Source organism: Arvicanthis niloticus, chromosome 2 (genome assembly GCF_011762505.2).
Source record: "Arvicanthis niloticus isolate mArvNil1 chromosome 2, mArvNil1.pat.X, whole genome shotgun sequence".
Lineage (NCBI taxonomy): Eukaryota > Metazoa > Chordata > Mammalia > Rodentia > Muridae > Arvicanthis > Arvicanthis niloticus.
The window spans coordinates 20,016,477-20,040,598 of NC_047659.1; the positions used below are offsets into that span (position 1 = coordinate 20,016,477).

At 35.8% G+C, this 24,122-nt stretch overlaps 1 protein-coding gene across 1 annotated transcript in view; it reads right to left on the reverse strand.

The window, feature by feature from the left end:
- Positions 1–23,264, reverse strand: part of LOC143441124 (low-density lipoprotein receptor-related protein 1B-like) — a 493,583-nt gene extending 470,319 nt beyond the window's left edge. Inside the window, exons 1-2 of the mRNA XM_076928222.1 lie at positions 23,261–23,264; positions 22,711–22,833 (exon numbers count right to left, since the gene is read on the reverse strand). Coding sequence (XP_076784337.1) covers positions 22,711–22,833; positions 23,261–23,264 — 127 coding nt within the window. The remainder of the gene's footprint in view (positions 1–22,710; positions 22,834–23,260) is intronic.
- Positions 23,265–24,122: the final 858 nt, after the last annotated feature.

Consider the following 24,122-nt stretch of genomic DNA (forward strand, 5'->3'; position numbering starts at 1 on the left):
GAATGACACATATCAGTTCAGGCTGAGACACTTAAAGGCATGTGTGCTATTCCATGCTTAACTGCAATGTTAACCTTGTGCATCATTGTGTTAAGGTGTTGTGAGAAGCTACCTGAGGGAGAAGGTCATCTACTGAAAGGAATAACTATTTTCTAAGATCTAAAATGTTGATCACCATGATGGACCCATCTCTGAGAAAATGTATGACAATTTCAAAGGAAAAGAAGCGACAGCAACATTCACCTACAGGGACACTGCATTGGCTGTGGAAAAGGAGATGAGAAAAAGTGCTATGAGATTCTTCCCATGTGCTGAAATGTGGTCTGTACAACTCCACTTACAAGATAAAGGGATTAGCCAAGCTATGGAGTGGGTAATAAGTTATTCATAGCAATGACAGTCACATGGAGAGGATGCTAGAATATTTAAAGCAGGAGAGCATATTTTCTTTTGTACTCAGTGTACTTTGTAGTTCTTATTTAGGTTAGATAAAGCCCAAATTAACAAGGATTTCTTGTTTAGATTTCATTCTAGTTTTCAAAGTGCCAGGGCTCATGCCATATTCAACATGTTTGTCTTTGGAAATAGGGAAAATACAATTTTCAGACTGTGGAAAGGTTATCCCTTCTATTTTCAACTTTGATTGTCTAAACAGTGCTTTAGAATTAAAATCTGAGAACAGATAAGAAAATAATGAGGAAGAATCGCGGGCCTAATAGATATTTACAAATTAAGTCATATCATACATTGATAATTTGCAAACAATTAGGCCAGTTTCATTACATACCGTTATAGTTTCTAGAAAGAGCAGGTTCGCTGCTTTTCAGGAGCCTTGAAACGATGTATAAAATCTAGGCTGGTATATCTTCAATAAATAACCACCAAATAATATTTGCACAGAAGCATAAAACAAAGCTACTTAAATAAATCCTACATATATTCTCAACTTATATTGTGTTTTTATTCTAAATAGAATAAAATTTATAATTGTTAAATTTAAATTTCATTTCTTCTACAAGTAAAAGAACAAGGTTTAGCTGTACAGTTTAATAGTAAACTGAGTATTTTGCATGTGTGAGTTATCCTTGGTCCACACTGATAAGGAAAGAAAACTAAACCAAAGACAAATCCCTTGCAGATCTACTGTCCTTCTGGATTGTAGCTAATTTTTTCTTGTTCCACACTGTTTGCCTATGCACTTTCTGCTACAGTGGTTCAAAGGGAGGGAAAGCAACAACAATAATGAAGCCTGCTGGGATTTTGCTCTATGAAAGATTCTCATAATTTCTCTGGTGATTTTCAGGATAGAATGTGTTATTCTTTTAAAATAGAGAAAATTACTTCTTACCATGCATATTTGCTTTTTTTTTTTTTATTGTAGGCATGCATTGCTGGCATGGATGGGAACACCAGTTTAATGGGAGTGGGAGGAAGACAGGCATTTTTGTCTTATGGGGGAGGGGAGTAAAACATTGGATTTTTTTCACAGCTAAATGTCCTGATACGTGTAATTAAAAAAAAAAAATTGTTCATGTTGAGAATCGTGGTTCTTAGCTTTCTTCTGGTGAAATATACTTGGGAGGTTAAAATAATTTTACATTTAGGGTTAAGGGTTAAAATAGAGAAAAAAAAAAGGTTGTGAAGAAGAGAAGAAACACCCCAAACCATTGGCCTTTCACGGATGAGATACACAAAGACAAAAGCAGTGGACATAGCATTCTGAGAGACTTACCTAGATCATAGCTTTCCAAGTTGTTATTGATGGTTTAAGTGCCTTTTCTTTGCTGAACCTGCTCAATACCACATATATGTTCAGGTTTTGTCTTTTGATACAGTGAATTAGATCATCCAGAACACCAAAACTACCCAGTATTTCCTTTAGCAACATCACATGGGTAAGCTTTTAAATTTCTGACATGGGATTAATTCAGTTGGTTAATGTATTATTGTTGATTTTCCTATCTTTGTTCAAAGAAAAAATTGTCAACTGTTTCGATAATGCAAAACAAGACAATGAAAGGCTAGAGAATGACTCAGTGTAATCATGGAAATCTTTGATATTCTTGCAGAGGACCTGGGTTTCATTGCCAGAACCCACATGACAGCGTTCTGATACTTCAGTTCAAGATGATTCAACATCCTCCTCTAGGCTGGGTCATCAGGCCCATGCAAATAAAATAAAAACTAATATATCATTTTCAAAACCAGGAATTCTTCTGAACTAGTAGTTATCGGGATAGAAAGTGTTGTAACCATCTTAAAAATCACTTTTGAAATTTCTTGTGTATTTGATTGTGCAACTTTTAAAGGCATGTTGGGGAATGAAAGACGAATGAGATTAACTGGAATAGAAAAATGTTGGAAATAATTACAGTGTTGCTTCAAAAAATTTTCAAAAGTCTCTTACTGTAATGTGACATTTAGTTACAGCTCAGTATACTTTGACTAATTAAATAATAGCAATGTTATATCGCACAATAAGAAAAATGCTACCATTCATCAAGAAAGAGAAGTACAAAAGTGAGGTTGCTTTACTGCTACCTCAACAAGATCCAAGCCTGTCTGATAGCAATTGTTAGATTCAATGGAACCAAAATGACCTGATAAAATCCATCTCCAGTTAAGTCACATGCATACTCAATATCCTCATGATTGATGCAAAACAAAGACCGATTTTCTGTGAATGGGTGAGTGTCAAGTCTGTAGGAAGGTATGTGTACATTTGATTTTTTAAATGACAGCAATAGGAGGAAAAGGCCGAGAACATTTCATGATATGAAATTGATAAGGTCAGCAAGGCCAATGAAACTTGGGTTGATTCTGCAATTAAGCATCCTAATAATTATTGAATTTTCAAAGATGTGCTGCCTCTGCCTAGTCTGCCTCAACCCGGTACATTCTATTTGGAAGAAAGGAAAGGGATGTGTGTGTCCATTTTCCCTTTTATTAATGACTTAAGTGGTATTGATATGCTACGTGATAGCTTTAAGCACTCCATAGTCCTTGAAATGAGTTATTAAAGAATTCAAGATGGGGATAAAGAAATAGCTGAAGCCTGGTTGATTTCAACATTAATGATGTTTCCCTACTGCTATTTCAGATTCATTTTGCAAGTGAAAATATTTTGTAACAGGCAGTTAGAGTCATTGCTTTGCTGTTATTGATGTGTCCTTTGTCTCTGGAGATAAACCTTGCATTTAAAAAAAAGATAAAACTTTCACATATGTTTTAATGTGAAGAATTACCAAGAAAAGATTCCAGTAGAGACTCGGTTATTTAATTAAAGTAAATGTATTCTGTTAATGAATAGAATTAAACCGACAACACACATTCTTAGATTTTATTTGTATTTAAGGTTTTTTTTTTTTAAATTTCCCCAAAGAATTAATTATCATGTATATAATTTATCTAATATCAGTTACTCTTCAGAGCAGTAAATTCAAGCTGTGTTCTAATTCAGGCTGGGAATTGTAGAGTGTCTCCCTAGGGTTTGTCCCAGGCTAAATGCTAGGCATGGGGCGGGGGGCAGGAAGGTGGTACTTAAGAGAAGCAGGTTACACTCAGCTTGAAAACCATAGTCAGGAGCCTCTGAGATTTACTTAATGGCACCACTCCTCCAGAGGAAGAAATGTTTCTTGATTATAAGCATTTTAGAAGTCGATAATCTAGGTGAAAATCTTATACTTTATAACTGCCTTTTGTACTGATGGGAAGGAGTATTTTACAAACTCAGTTCTAAGAAAAAATTACAGATTTTTGTTTTTATACATTATGATGGGATTCAATGATAAGAAGAGCTGATTTATCATTATAATAACTTGTAATTGTTATAAAATTGCTATTAAATTAACTTGTTTATTTAAAATAACCTCTTAGTGGCCATGATTCTTTGTCTTCTGTCAATAATATTGTTTGTGCTAAAGGTATTCAAAATATTTTGATTAAAAAATTGCCAGTATTAGAAGATACACATTGTTGTACACAATGTAAAACCTTCTTAGGAACCCATCAGAATGAAAAACAGTAACCCCAAAGTACATTGTGAAAACAGAGTAAATAATGTGCATATGTCACAGAAGACTGTATTGTTTAGTTGCTTGAAGGCTGACAGATAGTTGCAACAATGTTGCAGGTGATTTCCCATCTCTGTTCCTGTTCTGAATAGTCTTTATTTCATACACAGTCTGGATACCCATTTAAAAGTGTGTGATAAATTTTAAAACATAATTGTTCCTTCATGTTAAATATAATTATGTGAAGCAAATTACAAGCCAAACATTTTTATCCCTCGGTGGGAATATTTTGAACCAAATAAACATAAATCAAAGTTTAGTTCTGTCCAGTGCCTACAGTCATTGCTGCATCTTCAATTTACTTCTGTTCATTATCAGAAAGTAAAAATTTCAAATTGGCATGGCGGTGGAAGTTCTTTCTGTACTGCATGAGTGATTTCAGAGCGATGAACAAACCGTGTCGTGGGAACCAGTGAGAAAAGACACACAGAGCAGATGCAGCCTGCATCCAAAGTGCATAGCCAGAAAGCAGTCTTTTCTCTACACTGTTGAGCTGCAGGAATCAATTATATTATGCTCAGAGATGGTTACATCCACTTAACGAAAGGTCATCTAGCTAGCTAGAGATCGATATTCATGCTTTCTGATCTTTACCTACAAAGTACACAGATTTTTGTAAATAGAAAGCAAAACTTAATCCAGTCATTTGATGTATTTTGAATAAAGTTCTCAGTGTTAACTACTTTAGTGCCCCATTCATTTTGATATCTTCCCAGGAACCAATGACAAATGCCAAGTTTTAAAACATCGCAGCTCCTCACACCTCTCATTTTATTATTTGTATTCATCAAGTTCCGAGTTTTAAAAACAAGGTCTGGAAATCCTAAGTGAAATATAAGACAAGTTCTGTTATTCATTAAGCTAGGCAGCCAGGAAATAGCATAGAATAAGAATGAAGCAAGAACAAAAAATTGAATCTAAATGTTGAGTCACAGACATTTGTTCTCAGTTCCACACTGTTAATATTGACTGGTCACATTGTCTTTAGCATCACTGAAATAATGTTATTAGCTCATATTTTTCCTTTTGACATGCTGTGGTCATAGGTACAGGGGAGAAAACTCTGTTCCTTGCATTTATTTTTCTATCAGGAACAATTACCTGTGATTAGTCTAGTGGGGAGCTTGGCTTTTAATTAAAAGAATTTCTTATTGTAGAGTATAATAGGGCCTGTGGCAGAAATGTTGGCTAATATCAGTAGGCTGACTTAGCTTTTTTTTCTAATCACTACTAAGCTTCCCCCAACCTGCAGAGACTGTACTTCACAGTAGAAACAAGAGCTTATCTCCTAGTTATTATAAAATTGGTCAGCCTATCTCTACTTGTAGGTGGCCCATTATATGAGACACAAATAAGGATGATATAGATCTTAGGTCATAGAAATCAAATAATATAGTAACATTGTATTTGCCAAAATAGAGATCTGAGTATGCTGTTACATATAAGAAAAGGATAAAAATAGAATATAAAAAAATATTTCTTTGGTTCTAAAGATTAAGCAGACCTATTTTAGAGGAAACGTGTTTGTGATTCTATTTTTCTCTAATATAAATCCATTAATAAGTAAAAAGTTTTGTTTGGAAGGTTTGAGAGACCAGTTACTTGCCTTGTATTTTGAGATACCTATTAGCTTTCTATTAGTAATCTATGTGTGCAGGTTGACTTCAGGGCTGGCTACTAAAGCTGTATCTTTGCTTCATGTTTACACATTTATAGTCTGGCCAATGCATGTCTTTCCCCTCTGTCTATAGTCAACTATTTTGTTGCTGTTTAAAATAGCTTTATGCTACTTTTTTATAAAAAAAAAATCTCAATTGTTTTTAAAATTGGTTATTTTATTTATTTACATTTCAAATGCTGACCCCCTTCCTGGTCTCCCCTCCAAAAATCCCCCATTTCATCCCCCTTCTCCTTTGCCTCTAAGAGGGTGATCCTCACTCCATCCACTCACTCCTGATTCACCCTCTACCATCCTCCCATGCTGGGGAATCAAACCTCCACAAGACAAAGGGCCTTGCCTTTTATTGATGCCAGAGAAGGTAATTCTCTGCTACATATGTAGCTAGAACCATGGGCTCAACCATGTGTACTCTTTAGTTGGTGGTTTAGTCTTTGGGAGCTCTAGGTGTTCTGGTTAGTTGATATTATTGATTGATACAGTTATTCTTCCTATGGGGTTGCAATCCCTTCGTGGGAGGAAAAAGTGGAAGGGCACGGGAAGAGAAAGGTGCCAACTCCAAAGGGTCAGCAAAATAAATAAAAATATGTAGTAGCAGGGGGTAGGGTGAGAAGTTATGGGTAGCCTCTAGAAAGTCCCAGACTCCAGGAAAGTGACAGGTTCCCAGGTCCCAACAAGGATGACATTAGCTAAAATAGTCAACATGGGGAGATAGAATCTGTAGAGACCATCTCCAGTTGATAGGCAAGGCCCACAGTTGAGGGATGGGACCACCCACCCATCTCATAATTTTTAACTGAGAATTGTCCCTGTCTAAAGGAAGTGCAGGGAGAAAATGGAGCAAAGACTGAAGGAAAGGCCATGAAGAGCTAGGTATGGCTGTCCTCTGAGAGGCTCTTCCAGCACCTGAGTAATGCAGATGCAGATACAGGCCAACATCGGACTGAACACAGGGACCCAATAAAAGCATCTCTAAATGCTTGCTTTAAATCACAATTTTGATTTTGATTTTGATTTTTTTTTTTAAATAATGATACTCTCTTCTTTCAAAAATACTATCTGCTCTCTAGCACTGGTGCAGTCATGAGTCGCTGTATGGACAAACCGAGTTACATTTTAATATATTTTGAGCTAGGACAAATAGGGTTATTCTTTTTTTTTTAACCTATAAAACTACTACTTATATACCTTGAGTAGTTTTGGAATTGTTCCTAGGGCAAAGACTGTTATACTCAAAGCATTTCTAAGAAGAGTTTCTTTGCTGAATTGGGCACCAAAAGATGAGATCATAATTCTCCAGGAAATAACTATCAGATAGAAGTATATGATTCAGAACCATTCAGTTAGAATTATTTTCATATAAAATTTAATATAGCCAAATGTTCAATTTTGTTAACATTTTTAATTTTGACGAATAAATCAAACTCTTTACAATGTATGATTTGTTTTGATGAAAGTCTATAAATAGTTTTCTAAAATACAAGTAGTTTATTTCCTAATATTACAGATTTTACAGTCACTTACTTTAAAAACATTATATTACTTATATTCATTTATGTGTTATTTTTACGCATTATTTACATATTTATATTTGTATTATGTATTATAATCAAATTATGACTTAACACTTAATATAGTTCTTTAGAATGTGGAACATTTTTATATTTTATCTACGTATAAATTGAGTTACCTTTTAAATTTCTTCTAATTATAATGAATTTAGAACTGTCATTAAACATCAAGCAATTGGTGATTCAGTAACTTTGTTTTATGTATTATGCAATGAGTCTTTCTGAGAGAAACAAAAATGAGAAAAAAACCATAAAATAGTAATGAAGTAAACAAAACTTGTTAAAATATAATTATCAGGTGTTAGAATGCAAAAACAAAAAAATTAAAACAAGGGCCAGAGGGTTTACTCAATGGGAAAACACATTTTGTATATTCCTTACTATCTGTGTTTGATCCCTGGTTGCGATGCAAAAAGCTAGAGGTAGTAGCACACATCCGTAAGCACAGTATCCCTAAGGGAAATAGATTTAGGAAACTGCAGCATCACTCAGAAGGTATCTCTATAGCTAGCTTAACATATGCAGTGGCAAACATAAGCAAAAGCCATCATAAAGAAAGACTCTGCCTCTATAACAACATAAAAAGGTGAGGACCCACTTTTACAAGATGTTCTTCGGCCTCTCTACACTTGTGCTATGCTTAGCATCAGGACCACCAGGAACAGGAAGATATGAAAGAGAAGTGATTTGCATAATCACAAAGCAGGGACAAAAGAAGTTAGATAAGTGAATATGTGAGATTAGAATCAATTTTGGGTAATGCAGAAGTTACATGACAAAAATATAAAAGTATGTATTTGAGGTGTAACCTACATGTAACTTATGATAGTCTGATCATGACTCTTATTTATCTCCTGTTTTGAGATGATGACTGTATTCAATGTAATAAGTGTGCTTTTGCCTAACATACTTACACCCTGACTTTGGCTTCTCATCCTGAATGGAGTTTGACCTTCATTAACAGAGGCTTCCTTGAAGGTACACGGCTGAGCCACAGGTGTTATTAATGATAAGAGTTTGCCTTTGTCTCCCTGCATCTCTGCAGTATTGATTAGGAAAGCAGACTGAATCCAGTGGGTAGTGAGGGGTATTATTATTATACCCTTGTATGTAAAATTCCTCTTCTATCATAAACTCAAATTAAATAAAATGCCATGCAATGGTCTTCTGCTATCAGATCTGACTGAATTCTTTCATATTGGAAACCTTTCATCTTTGCCAAATTCTAGCTGAAGTCTCACTTGAGTATGAATCTTCCGAGATGTATGTATGACATTCAACACAGTTCTTTATAATTGCAAATTAATAAGCTTATTAACTACTAAGGACTTAAAACTGGGAATGTTGGAATAGTGGTTTGAAGCCATAACCACTATTCTTAAGAAATAGGGAACAACATTTATATATCTTCTCTACAAATCCAGTTAAATTTAAATAAGTATATAATGTATGATTCATGACTGCATACTACCATCAAAATGAAATCTTCTGAATAAAACTAATAAGACAGTAGAACTCAGGAAATGATAGTTCAAAACTTTAGCCATCCTATTTTCAGGATGGGATGAGCATTTCTTGTGAGGATCAAGGCTTTAAGCACACTCTAGAGACTTTCCTGAACATCTCTGTCATCAACTGCATACAGAACAGAATAGTATTGTATAGTTATGGGCCACAAACTCGACAATGACACCTTGGGTTAAATGTAAATTAGTATTTATAGACCTTCCAGAGGATAAGCTAGTTACATTTTAGGATATTGATAAAGGAAAAGAACAAATAATTGGTACTCAGGCATTCTGGAAACTGCCTCTGAGTTTAAATAGCCTGAAAGTAGCCGAAGAGAGATTGTACTTTAGTCATTTTTGAATAGATACAGATTTCTTGTATTAGAGTATCTTCCTGGAAACTAAATGAGGTAACAGCCAATTACTTCATATTGCTTTTCCCCGTTTTGAACAATCTTTCATGCATTCAAAGAAAAAAAATCCCCCCACACATGTAGTAAACAGATCAAGTGCTTGCCAACTGATTCAGTGTTGTTGGATTTGTGGTGGTGGTTGTTGTTAATTTTAAATTTAGCAATTACTTAAGAATTGTTATTGCAGAGACTTTCCAGTGGCTTTTGTGATGAATTGTGCAAGGCATTCAGTGCATTGGTGTTAGAATGAAGGAGGAATGGAAGGAACAAAGAAAAGACACAAGTTAAAAGACTCTAAGTATAGTGGTAGGGTTGTTGTTATCTAATATTTAACTGGAGGACAGTTACTTTATAGACATGATTTTGATTTAATCAATCATCTGTATTTTATGAAGATTGATACTCCTTAGTTCATAGCATCTGTAAGTATGGAGTCAACCAACCCATTTCTCAAGAACAGAAAGTATAAGCAGTACTTTCTTATATTTGTATCTGGAAGAAAAATGTACAAGAAACTGGCAGGCTACTCTTCAGCACAGTATGGACAACCATGGACTGCACAGGGCCAACTTATTTATGGGTGATTTTTAGGCAATAGTCACTCTTGAGCATTTGACAATATATCCAATGTCCTGCCCAGATGCTCTCATTTCTTGAGCTTAGCATTAGTACGTGTTTCATTCCTCCATTTCATTTTTAAATTCTTCAACTGAAAAAATTTCTTAAACTAAAAAATACGTTAATACAAAAAATGATAGAGATACTTCAGAATTATCAGAAATATTTGAGTGATGACTAAATAATGTTATTTTCTAGTCAAGTTGACTTTTTTCAAACCACACACATACACACACACACGAAGTAAACAACTTACTTTTCTATACACATGCTAACACGGTACTAAAAAAATACAGGCTAGTAGTAACATGTGAAGTTTATAAACATTTAAGAATCAGGGGACTGTGTCTAACTCACTAAGCTTCAGTTATAAGCCAAATCAAGTAATTACTCTCACCGAAGAACACTGCCTTAATTAATGACTAACCTTGGTATTTTGTGTATGTTAAGCATTCAGATATTCTTCAGGGCCTACTTCTTGCTTTTATAATGATATATTCAATTGTTCCACTGGTGAACACACACACACACAACATATATATATATATATATATATATATATATATATATATATATATATATACACATATATGTATACATATATTTTTTTTCTGACTGTAGTATAAAAGGTTATTGTATATGGCAGACTACCAAGCTTCAAAGATTGTTTTTTTATTGTTGGAAGCAAAGTTGTTAAAAGAGTATTTCTATAAATTAATTATGTTACATAGAATGTTATTCCACTGCTCTTGAAATCTATAAATATTCCTGCTTAAATATATATACTTGTATCTATGAAAATACACACACACAAAACATCAGGGTGAAATGGGATGAGTGACTATCTATTAATCATATACAATGATTGTACATACGTATGTGTGATTTTTTTCAGAGTTTTTGTCAATTTAAGGAAAATTTTTGGTGATAATATGTCATATCTTCTATATTTGTCTTGGAATATCATGTAGTATCTCTATGATTTCTCATTTGATGCAGAACAAGGTAAGGTTGTATGCACAGAAATAAGAACCCTAACCCAAGAGATCCTATCAAGGTTGAGAGGACTAGATTACTTGTAACTTAAAACTTTCACAACAATAATGTTGTTTCATGCTCAGACAGACAGAACAACTAATGAAGATCTATATTAGATTTTGGCATGAAACTGGAAGGTGAGTGATAAAGTTTAAGAGAGAAAAGTACAATTAGCACAGTTTCACTTTTACCTTGTCTTACATTCTCACCCTCTAAATCTACAGCTCACAGAATTGTATCCTCCAAGACCCACAAGAAGACTTCAACCCTAAGGTTGAAACCCTAAGACCCATGTTTCCCTGAATGTGACTGCCTTTGAAATCGGGCACTCAAAGACTGATATTAAGGAAAAAGAAGGTACATGAGGAAGCCCCATTTTCATATAACCGGTGCCCCAATATGAAGAGATGAGGACACAAATACACTGAAGAGAATGATGTGAACTGAACTGAATGATGTGTAGACAGGACAGGCTGGTCAGCTGCAAGCCAGAGAAATGTTTCAGAACGATGTAAACCCTGTCAGTCACTTGATTTAAAAACTGTACACTTGCATCTGTGAAGATATATTCCTGTTGCTTAAAAACTTCTAGCTTGAAATATTTTCTTATGGTTGTTCTAGCTGAAGGTTGTGGGGCAAAAGCAATCAACTTGATAAGATATTATCCAAATTATATTATACATAATTGTGTGTGTGTGTGTGTGTGTGTGTGTGTGAAACTTTGGCACAGCACTGCTAGCTTTGAGTATCAAGAAGTATCACAAGCCAATAAATGTGATAGCCTTTGAGATTTACAGAAGATGCCAGGCAGCAAGGACCTTCCATCAGAGTTCCCAGTCTGACACACATCGTCAGTCATGTGTAATAGTACACAGAAATCCTATTGGTTCCTGTTGATCTCTGAGTTACAGGACTGTGAACACATAAACACATGTCATTGTAATCAGAACTATGTGCCATCTTACAGAGCAATATAAAACTCCATTGAAAATTTCTTTAAAATGATCAGAAGTCATATTTTAATAAGATACATATATATATATATATATATATATAGTATATGTCTAATGAGATATTAGTTTTCTAGATTAAACATGTAAGATTCATGTTTTTATACACACTTAAATAAATATTAGGTATTATACTATTCTGTTATATTAGTATTTGAATATTTATAAGCAAATCTTCTGATTAAAAAAAGTAAGTGAAATCTTCCTCTGTTACTAGATGACCTTCAACTTAAATTTCTAAAAGGTCCATATGGGCTTATTTGGTATATCTCCAGAAATCCTATTTCAATGCATTCAATTTACCAGTGTTGATTGTGTATGAATGAGTAGTAAAATGTGCACATACCAGAAGAGAGTATGCCTCTGAAGCAACAAGTGTAGAAACCTTGCTGAGTTGTCGTTAGTATAATACAGGACTGGATATTTGACACATCCCCCACACACACTGAGTCTAGATTTTTCTTTTCACACTAGATATTTCAGCTCTAGCTCTGCCTCATGTGGAACATTGAATTCCATACCAAGTGTTAACCAGATGAATCAACATCTCCAGAGACTGACTTCTCTCCCACCTTCCTTTATCCTCTATGAAAGGGATGATGCCTTGTGTCACAGGCAGGTCCACTGTAAATCCTATCATACCTTCATATGGATTAGAAATTAAAAGTTTCTCCAAGAGAGTTCCTAAGATTTCACCTCACACCAGTCAGAATGGCTAAGATAAAAAATGCAGGTGATATCTGATACTGGCAAGGATGTGGAGAAAGAGGAACACTTCTCCATTGCTGGTGAGAGTGCAAGCTGGTAAGACCACTCTGGAAATCAATCTGGAGGTTCCTCGGTATTAGGTATAATACTACCTGAGGATCCAGCTATACCACTCCTGGGCATATACCCAAAAGATGTTCCAACATATAACAAGAACACATGTTCCACTATGTTCATAGCTACCTTAATTATAATAGCCAGAAGTTAGAAACAACCCAGATCTTCCTCAAGAGAGGAATGGATACAGAAAATGTGGTACATTTACACAATGGAGTACTACTCAGCTATTAAAATCAATGACTTCATGAAATTCTTAGGTAAATGGGAGGAATTACAAAATATCATCCTGAGTGAGGTAACTCAGTCACAAAAGAACACACGTTATGCGCTCACTAATAAGTAGATATTAACCAAGAGCTTAAAATATGCAAGATACGATTCACAGACCACATGAAGTTCAAGAAGAAGGAAGACCAAAGTGTGGATGCTTCAGTCCTTCTTAGAAAGAGAAACAAAATACTCACAAGAGGAAATAGAGGCAAGTTGTGGAGCAGAGAATGAAGGAAAGGCCATACAAAGAATGCCCCACCTGGGGATCCATCCTGTATACAGACACCAAACCCAGACACTGTTGTGGATGCCAAGAAGTTTTTGCTGACAGGAGCCTGATATAGCTGCCTCCTGAGAGGCTCTACCAGAGCCTGAAAAATACAGAGGCAGATGCTCACAACCAACCATTAGACCGGCTCCCCAGTGGAGGAGTTAGGAAAGGACTGAAGGAGCTGAAGTGTTTGCAACCCTATAGGAAGAACAACAATATCAACCAACCAGATCCTCCAGAGCTTCCAGGAACTAAACCACCAACCAAGGAGTACACATGGAGGGAGGAAAGGCCCTTGGTCCTGTGAAGGCTTGATGCCCCAGTACAGGGAAATCCCAGTGCAGGGAGGCTGGAGTGGGTGGGTGTGTGGGTGGTTGGGGGAACACCATTATAGAAGCAGCTGGAAGCAGAATAGGATAGTTGGTTTCTGAAGGGGAAACCAGGAAAGGGCATAACATATGAAATGTAAATAAATACAATATCCAATAAAATTCATATTTGAACAAATTTAAGCTGAGGTATATGTAGTCTGTCAGGGTCAATTGGTTTCATCCTCTGAGTAAAAATCTCACACTCTCCTTCAAATCCTGAGAATACTGACTTTTGCAAAGTGAAACAAAACTGAGGAGCTTTCTGCTCTGCAGAGACTTGGGTCTCAATTCACTCTACTCACATACTTTACATATGTTAGCTCTTGTTTTTCTCAACTTCACTGAGATCACTTGGCATTTTCAAGGTAGTTGCCATGGATGCTAACTAGTCCTATGTGGTGATGTAAAAGCAAATTACTACAGCATCAGATTTTTCATAAAGATGTTATCATTTGTAAAACACGTACTGTACATAGCAAAGGACAATGTTTTCTAAAGTTAGAGGCTCCCCATTTTATCATCCAAATCATTTTCAAATTTAGATTTAATAACTATATTAGTTCTCCATCTTGGCATCAGAGAGTGGAAGAGGGATCAGAGTACAGAAGAAACAACAGCTCATCCAGATAGATAAAATGTGGACTGATCTAGTAACATAAATTTATGCCTATAATCATGGCTGCTTTTATGTACCCATAAGCCCGTGCCTCATAAGCACATTCAACCATATTGACTCTCAGTAAATAGTTACCGGATGATGACTTTATTGTTTGATTAATTATATTTCTTTAGTATAAGAAATATATTTGTTTTTTTTTTCTTTCCCAGTTAAATGAAAAGCATGCCATTTAATTCAAATACTTAATCATTGATTATGTACACATTTAGAAGAAAAATGTAACATAATTTCCAGCTGCCCATGTAGAAAAAACAATGTTAGTTTTTTACTATGAAATTGCATGCTATTCTTTTGCTTAAACAAATGTTCTACTCAGTATTTAATTTTAATTGGTGTAGCTGATGGCAGATTACTGCAGGGTGTCAGGAGTGGGCATCATTTGCATAAGCTCTCCTGTACCCTCTTGTCTCTAGTGACCTTGTTCTAACCTAATTGGCTCTTTAAATCTAGGACGAACACATTCCAAGATAGAGGGGTTTAGGGTCATATATAGATTTTACAGGAACACACCTTAACCTACAGTGTGTTACAAAGTAAAGCAGAGAGAAAGAGTCTAGACTCCTAATCTAGCCTTATACCCAGGGAAGTGGGACTCTTGAATGACGACATGTCTGTGCAACATTTTATTATTTTATTTTAATTTTTTCTCTATTAATGATGTTAACACCACTACTGTTTTTCTGGATCTGGCTGCAGCAAAAATTATAAAAGGAATATTTAATATTAGTCATTACTTTTCTGGTTATTATTTAATCAGAAGTGTTAAGAAATGTTTGTCTCATTTCTTCTTGGTTCCTGAGAACTGAGGAAGATTTGTGCCTAATGAGAGATTCTCCCCATTTACATATTTGACTCCTCAAGATTGAAGAGAGGATAGTGGGAGCGTGATCACAAAAGGTCTTCCCAGGTGAAGGAGAGAAACTGTGAACTGTGAACAGAATGAAATGTCATAACCTACATTAATTGATCAGTGCCTCCCAGAGCAAGCTCATTTTCACATGGTATTTCTTTCTTTTGTGACTAGTTTCTGCCATTTTCCAATCGGAAAAGCTAACGTTAGAAAGTTTTGATGTAAAAGGAAATCAATTCAAAGTGTGTTGCATTGCTTAGAGCTGAAGGGGCTCAGTAGGACCATTAGCTCTACTGTCTAGGCACAGAGTTCGTGTCCCATTCTTGAATGTTATGATGGAAGAGGCAGTGATCAGAAGGGGAGAATGGCATCATCATTAAAAATAACCTCTTAGCATACAACACCCTTTAGAGCATCATTTAGCAAAATGTGTCATTTGCACTTCTGAGTGAAAGTCAAATGTAAATTTTATGCTCTGACTATATAGAATAGAAGATCTTCTGGGAATACATGTACTCACCCACAAAAGGTAAGAAGGCTTCATCTCCAACCCCCAATATAGGATTACTTGTGGGTAAGCGGTGGATTCACTAAGTTTCCAGGAAGTCTCCTAGCTCTGCTTCAGTTTTGTCCCTGCAGAGCCGGCCAACGCTTGTGTTTACAGTACATCATCCCTTAAGCCGAGGAGATTTTAGCAGCCGAGTCTCTGGAAAGTATGTGTCTTAGTCTACTCTTTTCCTTTTGCATAGCTGAACTGTCATTCTTGGAGTTTTCATTCTGGCTAAAGACAGCTATCCCTTTGTATTCTGGGACCAGCAATCCTGGATCAGAGGACCCAAGAGCAGCAACAGAGAGTGAAAGGTGTGCTTTTGGGTCATTCCTACACTGAATCTGTCTTGTGAGCAGGACACCCAGTTCTGTCACCTCTGCCTCCAATCAACCTTCCTTAGAGTGGCAGAAACACGTTCAGAGACACTGTTATCTCACAGTGATGCAGAGTGAGGAGAAATCTCAGCCTTTCCTGGTCCCCACAGAGCTAGGAAAATGAACCAACATTAAACAAGCCTCTTTAATTCACAATGCTTTCTCACCTTCCCATCACCCCTTCATATCAGCTCTTTAGTGGGTGTTTTTTATTATTAAAGAGGGGTCAATGCTTTTGGCCTTTCTACTGCTAAGGAGAGGAGCCTCCGAATAAAATGAACAAAACAGAAAGAATTGAAAGAGACATAAACTGTCCTCTTGGGTCTCATCTGCTCTCCCTTTAATCTGTAAGATCATTTCTGCTTCTCTACCTAACGAAAAGCTTAGCTCTGAGGCTCCCTAGATGAGCTCATTCCAAAGTGACCTCTAAATCAGGATTACTTAGAAACAAGGACCGCACTTTCATCCCCATTAGTGTTCCTGTAGCCTACTTTCTGTGCCTTAATCTACCATATATTTTAAAGGGCAGTATCTGTTTGCTAATAGCTTCCCACACGAATCCCAATTTATTTCTCTGACCTGTATCAGAGAAAGAAAGTTATAAGGAAATTATCAAAAGGATTTCTATCTTATATCACTGGGGAAAAGTTGAAGTATGAATACAAGAGCTTGATTAACATCTCACTAAAAGGAGAGTTTAGATCTCACAACAGCTGAAACACAATAGAAAAGATGGTCACTTCATGCAGAGTCACATCTAACTCAATGACTTACAGAGAGTTCCATTTTTCTTTTTTTTTAGAAATGTTTTTGTTCTTAGGACCTGGGAGACTTGTTATTTTTACTATATTGTTCAATTAGATAAAATCACTCTTGAAGCTGGGAGAAACAGCTGTATTGAGATGACCTTCCATGATCTTCCAGTGATATTTCACTTTAAAGTTAGATGGCCTGAGGGGTCTTCTTAGGAAGTGAATCTTTCTTCACCTCAGTGTTTTTTGGGGAAACTGGCATTTTCAAAGGAGCACAAGCTCTGCCTTCCCTATTCATCATCCAATGTGCAGGGCTACAAGACAGACCATAAGCTCAGTGTCTTTACTTTCACTAAACCAGATAACGAGGTAGCATATGTTAGTGCTAATATACTTACAACATTATGTTTAACCTTAAACAAATGGCCAGCATAATGAATTTTTGAGCAATAACTAGGAAAAGTTACCTGCTCCAGAAAAAACAATCCATAAACATTTTCCTAATATATAAACATCATCAATCTAGTTATAAAATCTGTTTCTACTCAACTCAGATGACTTTATATAATAGACCTCTTTCTGGACAAGTCCTTATATATAAAGCTGATTTTCTAATTAGGTTTTCAGTAAATATGAATGTCTTTCAGATGGGAAAGTAAGGTTTTATCAAAACCTTTCAAGGGAAAGTGCTCCACAGCGTTCTTAGAACATGGAAAGCAGAAGGGGTGGAAGGTACGGAAGACATCTTACTACTTGACATGTAGCACTTCAGTGTGATGTAGTTAGTATTATTTTCAGCATGTAAAAAGTGCAAGCTAGGTATAGAATATCCAGGGAATTTATAAATAACTGGGCTTTGGAGCTGTGCCTGTAACTGCCATTCAAACTGAGTAAACACCATCTCACATACAAAGGGTAGACAAGAGGGGCAGCAAAGAACAGTGTGGCACATGTCACCCGACGGGTTTTGCTACTCAACATCGTCCCTTGCCTTTTTTCTTTCTCCTCTATGACAATTATTGCTGTCAACTTGACAGAATCTAGAAGCAACTGAGAGTTGAGACTCTGGACATGATTGCGGAGGTTATTTTTAAACATTTCTTACCTATATGAGTTTTTTTGCTTGTATGTGTGCTTATGCGCCATGAGTTTGTCATGGTCACAAAGACCAGAGGAAGGTGTCAGATACCTTGCAATCAGTTAACATTTGTGAAGATTGTGAGCCATTATGTGGCTGCTAAGAATTGAACCTGTATCCCTTTCCAGAGCAGCAAGTGCTTTTAACCACCTATCAATCTTACTAACCCTGTAGGGAGTAGTATCTTGATTAGGTTGTTTGAGAAGGAAAGATCTACCAAGCGTGGTTGGCATCATTCCATGCCTGATATCCTTGACAACATAGATAGAGAAAAAAAAATTGTCTGAGTATTTTTCCTAGCAAGAGGAAAAGGAACTTAGACAATTATCTTTATTTCGCATTTCACCTTGAAAATAGCCTTTGCTGAGAATATTTGTTGCCCATGCCTTGCCTGTTCAGTACCGGCACAGGAGTTCCAAGCAGAAACCTATTGTATCTGATTCCAATAAAAGCTCTTCTTCATTCGACAGAATGAATGAGCAGGCATTTGCTTGTTTGCTTCCCTTTTTCCTTCCTTTGTGTCTGAAATGGAACTGTCTGGTAGAGAAGATGGAGCAGCCAACCTGCAAATGTAAGACTGACAACCGCAAGCCAAGCATGGCAGAACACAAATATCTTGGAACCCAGTTCATCCTGGAGAGATCACATTAATTTCAAGTTGTCCTCCTTTGTATTTTTTTTTGGGGGGGGGGGAAGGGGGAAGGGAAGCTCCTATGTAAAAGAATCTGTATGTGCTCAGATGCAGCCCTCAGCAACATCTCTGTACATATAGAAGATGCACAGAGACCATGCCATATTATTTCAGGCTGGTGCCACAATGAAACAAACAGGTCTATGTAATATTCAATGGCTGTGTGGTATGTGAGTCACTCCCATACCACCCCATACCTAGACACACCCAGACCTGCATGCACAACCACACATCTAGTATGCTTCAGCCATTATACTGCAACTCTGATAGGGCAGACTATAACTTGCTAGCCCAATCTGACTTGTGACCTATTTTATCTATTTTTATGTATTTTTTTTACTTTTGATATTTTTTTTTATTAAAAGCTGGAGATAGTTTAAAAATCCAAACAAACACACAAACATTAAAAAGAACAATACACAGTAGAGACCTAGTGAGCCTCTGAAAGGTAAACCAATGACTACTGGAGTCCTTTACATAAAGCCTTGCTTACTCTACACAGGAACAAAACAAACTCAATACACGTATTGTCACATCTATCTAGGCTGCGGGATCTAGGTTTGGAAAGGGCATTTTTCTGCTCTCCTCTGTTGTTCACTAAAATGGCATTATAAAACATATGATCCACAATCAAAAAAACTTTTAAGTGACTTTCTGAGTGTTAATAAAGCAGTAGGAAGGAAAAACAAGTAGCATAGTTAACACCTCCCTGAAAAAAAGAAGAGAGTTTAAATATAATAACTTCAGATCCCAGAAAGTATTAGGCACCAGCAGGAGTTGACTGTTAGAAAGGAAGAATCATTAAGGAGTGAATGGAACCATTCTAAAATGAATTAAGGTTTGAATACTGCAGGAAAACGTACCTTTCAATATAACTTCCTTGCCACAGATGGCACCACATTTTTATTTCAGGATGAAGCCTTTGTCACATTTACCTTCATTCTAGATGCATACTACAACTCACATGAATGGAGAGCTACGAACGTAAGCGACTATTTTCCTGACTTCCCATTTTCCTGACCTCATAGGAACTAAAGATGTTTCCAATCATTGTTTAGATACTTGATGACACATTTCAAATAACACACAGAAAGACTTTGATCTCCGTGTTGAAGAACTATTTCTCATACCTTCCAACATAAATGTTAAGAGTATTTAAAATGACCTAATAATGTATAAATATTTCCACTGGGAAGTTCACCAGTTAGCAAGTTGGAATCATGGAAACTTTCTGTGTCCGTAGCTAGCAGTGGAATTTCAGTCCTACCAGAGGAATATGAGAAAATAGTCCCAAAGAAACCAAGCAGAGGAGAAAAGAAAGTATGGGCTCATGTAAATTCTGATCTCTTTACTTCTTGATTTCATTTAACCTTGTGCTCTTGTATTTCCCAAAGCGTTTCAGTCACTAGAAGTTGAAGGGCAGCTTCTCCTTCATCTCAAGAATATCTGGTTTTTTTAATTTTTACTTTAGAGCATCCATCTTTCATTGTAAATTCTAGATTAAATCCCTCATTCTCCTCTTTGTTAAGGCTAAGTAAATTTGGGAAAAATAAATATATTTCACAATATATTTTTAGATAATATTTTGTGAACAATGTGTTTGGTTATCTAATCAAAAATGATAGCACGTCCTTGTTCATGCACATAACAAAGTTATAATTCCTAACTATCCGTCTTTAAGAATTTCCATTCTGAGTGTTTATCTGTCATATCAAATGTTCACAGTCATGTAATTAAAACACTGGAAAATTATTTTATGGATAGCAGAGATAATTCACAGGAACTTTACAATGCACATTGGGAGGCACTGTGCTCTGTAAAGATCTAGGTTAAGAAATACAAATTGCAAATGTTTGATTTTTTATGTTTTTTTCCCCCTTTCTTCCCTGAACTTGTCAATATTTCACTGAGGTCACTAATTTGGTGTAGTTACTAAAATAGTTTGGGTCAGTGTAAATCTTGTGTTCCTGTATTATATGAGTAGATAGAATACCAATTATTTCTTCAGTTCTTTAGAACAGTCTTCCCATTACAAGGTTTTAATGCCTTTTCTAGAACACAAAATTTCTCTCTTGCCTGATTTTCCTACTGACTGGTGTCATTGCTGTTTTATGACCTAAACCCTTGTGTGTGTCATACACATTGTGTCAGGACACCATGCACTTCCTGCATATGGAATCCTATTGCTTACCTCAACTTCCATACCATATCCCAGGCACAGAATTTGTGAGAGGATTAAGACAGAATATAAGATTTTGTTAGTAAACTGAACACAGACTTTTGCTCTGAATCACTATGGAATTTCTTCCTTCTAGGCAGAATTTGAATAAATAAGGTCTAAATTGTAAAACTGGTTATATTTTTGGAACATGGCCCCATTACTGATGGAGACAAAGCCTTATTCCCTACTGGGTTTCCACATGCTCTTAATTAACATCTACACCCTTTGCACAATATTGACACTGTATTCCTTTATATACGATTTAATTAGCACATAATTTATATAGTTTATAAGCTCATTTAAATTATATAGTTTCAAGATTGTAAATACATTTAAAGCTATAGAACCACCATCAAAGTCTTTAAAACATGTTTATCATGTCTCCAAAGAGTGCATATATATTAACATTTCTCATTTCTGACCATTCTGTATCATTTCAGTATGGGCTTGTCTATTCAGGGTCTTTCAATGAATAGTGTTATTAAATGCATGCTCTTTTATGGCTAGTGTGTTCTCATTTGTGTAAGATTTCTTAAAGCTATCTGTTTTGCAGCATGGGTGAGTAATCTATTCTTTCCTACTGACAAGTAATATATTTTTGAAGACTAGCAATACTTTTTCATGAATTATAACAATCTTATTTCCTTAAATCTGTCACACCCAGAACCTGCTCTATATTCTATAAGAATTTCAATGGAACATTTTATAATTATATATAAAATTTTTGAAAGCTATAAATTTATTAAATAACTCTTCTTGTGAAAGATGGGTTTAAAGTAAAGATTAGCAACTTGAATACAAACATTCCAGCTCACCTGTGCTGAAACACTTTAATAGGACTTGCAATCATAAAGAATATTAATGAGCACTGATTTTCTTTTAATGGCAAGATTTAATAACTAATGTATTAGTTCTATCCACAAAATGAGGAAGCACATAGATAAAAACATAAAAGGAAACCAATAAAGGTTATCACCATAATATTTATCAACTAAAGTAATGGGTTATTTTCATCTTTGTCTTTACAGAACTGTGTGATTATCTTGGGGGTAATACTGATAAGCTGGCAGATCTGGTCATAGCAGACCACAGCCTGATGCTGCAACTTTAGAAATAGTGATATCAAAATCAATGCAAGCTTTCTATACTAAAAAGCAGGTGAGCATTCACCATCATAGAGGTCATTCAGCCACGCTCACACCATTATTCACACTTTAGTTACAGTGGCAGGACAAGTGTGAGCAAATCCTGGGTGAACTTAAGGTAACTATACTCCAGCTGGGATTAGATAGAACCCACAGACACCAAGGTCACCTACTTCTCATCTTGTGAAGACTAAGATCCTCACTGGGAAGGCTCTAAAGAAATTATGTTCTGTAATCATCAAGTTCTAAGGGTTAATACAAATAATATGTGAGAGAGGGGTTGATTTTCTTAATGATCCTTTTACATGAGGCTTTATCTCAAAACCTGTGTGAGGAAAAACTGGAGGAAAGACCCTCTGTTGCTATGCTGTATTTCTGTTTCAGTTCAAATGAAGTTCCTAATATCAGCCCAATTACAGTGCAAGCATTAACACTGCATTCTTTCCCCTTTATAAGTTACTTCATACTCCACAACTGCACTTCACTCTCCCTTTCACATACCCACTTAAAAGAAATCAGAAACAAAAGCCTTTACATTTCTCTGGCTATGTTTTAAAAAGAAATAAAAATAGAATCAACTAGACAGCAGCGATCCATGAAAGCAATTGACATTTGGTTTCATATGGAGGCAAATTCAAAGGAAAAGAGCCTTTCTACTCACAGGTATCTAAAGACTCATCTGACTGGTCAGGGCAGTCAGGGTCCCCATCGCACAGCCAACTCTGGGAGACACAAGTCACATGGTCGTGGCAAAGAAATTCACCAGGATCACACAGCTGCTGATCTGCAAAGGAAAATGTTTTGAAATCAAACGTGAATGGTCTGAGCATGAACAGAAGAACTTACGGAGGCATATGAGAGGGTGTACCGTATAGCAGCATCACTGGATAACATTGTCTGTGCAGCGGCAATGTGAGAGCAAATGGTTCCCTAAAGTTTAGGTGTTTGGCTCAAGCACACAGCTTTGACAGGCTTGACTCCATTGGAGGTTCCCACAGTGTGTTCTGAAAAGAATTAGGAATTCTGTTTCTGTTTAGGACTACAGGGTTTGTCATATCAAATATAATGAATGTTTGTTTCGGCTAGTGAGCTTGGTAGGCTCTGTTCCATTAAGGCAGAAGATTCTGAGTGGAAATTTCAGCTCCATCGCTGCTTCAAACAGGAAAAAAGTTTGATGATCTGTTAATATTATAATTAAACTTCATTCATACGCATCTATCCTGATATGATACAACATGGAACTATGAATGAGATATTTGTATTACAGAACTGACATTCTGCTTTTAAATGTGATTGCCAATTGGGCAGCCTATTACTAGATAACAAACTTCCATCTTATTTTGATGTGAGTTTTGGAGTAGTTTATAAATAAATAAAAATATGTTATTTTTTTAATGTTTTTAGTATTGGGTGTTCCCAATCTCTGCTAAACGTACTAAACTCAGTAAGAATTGATTTTTCTTGATATGTTTACTCCTAACTTATGGTTCTACCTGAAAAATGTCTCTGCTTTAACATGCATGAATTAGGAGTGTTTTCTACATTCTTAATGGTGGCTCCGGATGTGAGTGATAAAGTAACATGGTTTAGATAACATGATTTCATTTCAATCTCACTGTAATTTTGTTCCTTAGCAATAGGCAAACTACTAATTCACATTACACTCAGTGTTACATTAGCTTTAATGAGCTAAACTGGGTTTTTCTTATCACAGTTTTTATTTTCTTCGTTCTCCAGCTGTATAACTTTCAGTAAATTTATTGAAAGCAGATATAAGCCCACCTCCTTAATAAAAAATGTCAAATTTTAACTTTTTTTCCATTCTAACTCTGTTAATAGAGTTTAAGAACTAACATTATATTCTGTCATATTTACCAAATTCATCAACAGTACCTATATTACTACCTTTATATGTTTCTTTTATAAATTAACTTGAACACATTATTTTTGGCCATAAGTTTTATGCTACAGGGTCATAAATGTAAAATTCATTCTCTTCATGAAAGGATCTGATGGCACACATGTGTACTCATAGAAAAAATTTTCAATTCATGAATAAAGGGAGAAAGATGA